Source organism: Sinocyclocheilus rhinocerous, unplaced genomic scaffold (assembly GCF_001515625.1).
Source record: "Sinocyclocheilus rhinocerous isolate Xijiao unplaced genomic scaffold, SAMN03320098_v1.1 scaffold19315, whole genome shotgun sequence".
Taxonomy (NCBI): domain Eukaryota; kingdom Metazoa; phylum Chordata; class Actinopteri; order Cypriniformes; family Cyprinidae; genus Sinocyclocheilus; species Sinocyclocheilus rhinocerous.
In genome coordinates this window covers 1-3,378 of record NW_015652519.1, presented here as the reverse complement: position 1 = coordinate 3,378, position 3,378 = coordinate 1, and the positions used below count along the sequence as shown (strand labels likewise).

General features: G+C 35.2%; 1 protein-coding gene across 1 annotated transcript; it reads right to left on the bottom strand.

The window, feature by feature from the left end:
* Positions 1–2,472: 2,472 nt before the first annotated feature.
* On the bottom strand, positions 2,473–3,374 carry LOC107715131 (UPF0676 protein C1494.01-like; the record flags this gene model as incomplete). The annotated part of the gene is made up of 4 exons (XM_016521197.1): positions 2,473–2,822; positions 2,906–3,016; positions 3,113–3,258; positions 3,353–3,374. Coding segments are annotated over 4 exons (471 nt in total), but the record flags the coding sequence as incomplete, so codon positions are not given.
* Between the last annotated feature and the right edge of the window lie 4 nt (positions 3,375–3,378).

Here is a 3,378-nt window from a genome sequence, read left to right as displayed (position 1 = left end):
AAATCAAATCCGATGACCCCTTTAATCGTCCAATAAACATATGACACAATTTTTAAAGGGGTAATGAACTGCCTTTTTAAAAATTATTTGGTACTGTTCTCCTAGGGTCACTTATAATGTTATCAAGATTTTTACATCAAAAAACATAATTTAGAAGTAATAGGCTCTTTTCTGTCCTGTTTTGACCTCCCGCATCAGAACGCTCTGTTTGAATAGCCGTGGCAGATTGTAGACTCAGAAGTAAACGCCCACTGCTATGATTGGCTAACATGGTATGATTGGCTAACATTGGTATGTTTGACAGCCTACATCCTTCACAGATGGATGCTGCTGTAATTTAGGTTAAAAACGCATATATACTACATATCAAATGATCTGTAATAACAGACAAAGCAATAGTGACTCACACTTGTTGCGACATTACTGTCGGATCAAATATAGTCGACACATCATCGTCTTTTAGTTTCAATCTTTCTGAAAATCCTGCGTTGAATTGTGCTTTGTTTGTAAATGAATCTGCGGTGAAATGAAGTGAACAAAGGACAAAGTGGGCGGGGTTAAACAGGCAGTGATGTAAAGAAGGTGTTGATCTTCTTCTGCAGAGGCAGTGCTTATTCACACTATTACATCATAGAGTTGTACGTTCCACAAGCTGTCATTTTGGCAGATTGGCTGCAATATAAGCTGTTTTTATAGACCAACAAGAAAGTTTTAAGCTCTGAATCTTACAGGATTTTTTATATTACAATGACCTCTTATTATGTCAAAAGATCAAGAGAATTTAGATTTTGCAGTTCATGACCCCTTTAACTTTTAACACACTTAGCCAAGCTCATACACCGAAACATATGAGAACACCACCCTCCCCGGGTGAGTGTAGCATGTTATTAACTAATACAATAACTACAAATATTCTGTGAAAGTCGGCAACAATTGACTTAAATAGTAAAATATGTAAAATAGTAGATAAATAAGTAAATATAAAATTTCACAATGAATTAGCCTATATCAGAAGTTATGCTAACAGTCGAGCATGTAAGGTGAATGTGTTGTATTTCATTATTTGCGGGGTCTGCTGTGGACCAGTAACATTGTTTAAAACCCAGCTCAAAACCCAGCTCTGACAGAAAATAGTAAAAAAAAAAAAAAAAAAAGTTTTTTACTGTTTTCAGCACCTATTTATATAGTGCTCTCAATCCCCCCCCATCAAACACATACATACACAAAAAGAAAAAGCTCACTGCTTTTGACTGAATAACTTTTTTTAATAAGGATTTAATAAGGATTAATATACATATTTCAGTTATACAGTACATGCAGTGTTATACATGTTTTACATTTGTTTACTTTTTCAACTTCTGTATCTGAAAGCTACTGTTAAACCTATAAAAGCATTACTTAATTTGTATTTTTGTTCTATTGTATATATTTGTTTGTGCTAGAAAAATTCCTTAGCTTTGAGCCATTTATATTTTGTCACACTACACTTTACTCTTTTTCTGAACTAGCAAAATGTATACTTGATATATAAAGAACAGTACTGCAATTACTTGTTAATGAGTTTATTAAAGAAACATTTAATGTTATATAATATGTCAAAAAATTACAAAGTTAATGTTGTTAATAAGAAATATTTGAATGCAATACATTTGCAATAATAGGTTGCCATATTGTCTTATTTGCATTTTCTTATCTTGTGTTTGTCTTATAATGTTGACCTGTTGAACGTTAAATGGATCCAATGTTCAATGATAATGATTTGATGATGCAGCAAAAAAAGCTAGTATACCTTACTACATGTGTTTAAACTTTGCTAATTTAAAACATGATCAAAACGGTAATCTATTTTAATGACAAAAGTTCAAATAAGTGAGCAAATGCAAGTGACAACTATTTGTATCGGTGTGACGACCCTGAGTCTCCTGATCCTATTGGAGCAGAGCGTGGAGGATTTTGATTGGTTGTCAACCTGTTAATTGATCATTAGTTTGAGTATTTAAGAGTGTTCTCTGTTATTTGGGGTAGGCACTCCCGGTGGGACAGTTCTCTCAGGAGTCTCTTTCTGACTCTTTTCTTGTTTGTTTCTTTTGGCATTTCTTATATTATGTAGTTAAAGTTTTGTTGTTGTTATATTAATTTAATTATTTTCATTAATACCCCTAGACTTCTGTTTAATGTCATTATTAATTGTTGTTGTAATAGTTTAATTTAATAAAACAATTTGCTTTGATTAGACTTTGTTGTCTGATCCCTCTTTTACGTTGCACCCTTAAACGAGCGGGTCGTAGCAAGAAATTGGGCGCTCGTCTCGGATTGCTACATATAAAAGAAATGCATAGTGTTTCTGTGGTCTCTTTCTGACTCTTTTCTTGTTTGTTTCTTTTGGCATTTCTTATATTATGTAGTTAAAGTTTTGTTGTTGTTATATTAATTTAATTATTTTCATTAATACCCCTAGACTTCTGTTTAATGTCATTATTAATTGTTGTTGTAATAGTTTAATGTAATAAAACAATTTGCTTTGATTAGACTTTGTTGTCTGATCCCTCTTTTATGTTGCAACCTTAAACGAGCGGGTCGTAACAATCGGCCAATAGTGATTCGTTAAAATCGGAATCGGTATCAGCCACTTAAAACGGGATATGTTTATTGCCGTAAGTATCGTTAAACCTTGATAGAAGGTAATCAACTGACTTAACAGGAGGATATTTATCTGATCCATCGCAGCATGAAATGATGGCCTCATCATCAGGTTGTACAAAGAAGGCCAAAGACTGACGTGTGCTGGAGTCACCTGCAGGGGGCAGCAAAACCCTATGAACCTGAGGGTCAGAACAATAGAAAAGAATTAAATGAGCATTGCCTGCACTGCACAATTAAATGAAGCATTAGTAAAGAAACTTACGGCAGACACATAGACATCACTGGTCCACCTTTGCATCAGGTCTGCTATGTTAATCAGAACTGTTCCAGGAATGCTGGGGGCTGAAATGAACTCTCCAGCCCGGTTCAGAACCTGAAGGAGAAGAATGCATCCAGATCCAGAATTACTATCCTAAATGATAAAGGAGCACATGAATCTTTTCTCCTCTTGTCCTATGTTGGTGCTCACCTGCAGTCCACCCTCTGAGCTTTGGAAGACCAACGTGATACTACCATAATCAGAGTGCTCACCACAGCGCAGCTGATTTTCCTTCACACATGTGCTGTTCACCGGAGGGTAGTACAGAGTCCGTAGAGTCGTTCCATTCACATCACCTTAAAACCATCCACATCATTAAGGTCTTGCAGATCTCCCTTCCATTGACTCCTTGGCAGAAAGAAGTACTGTAATGCATATCATTTTACTTACTTCCAATATGCTTATGTGCGCTGAGA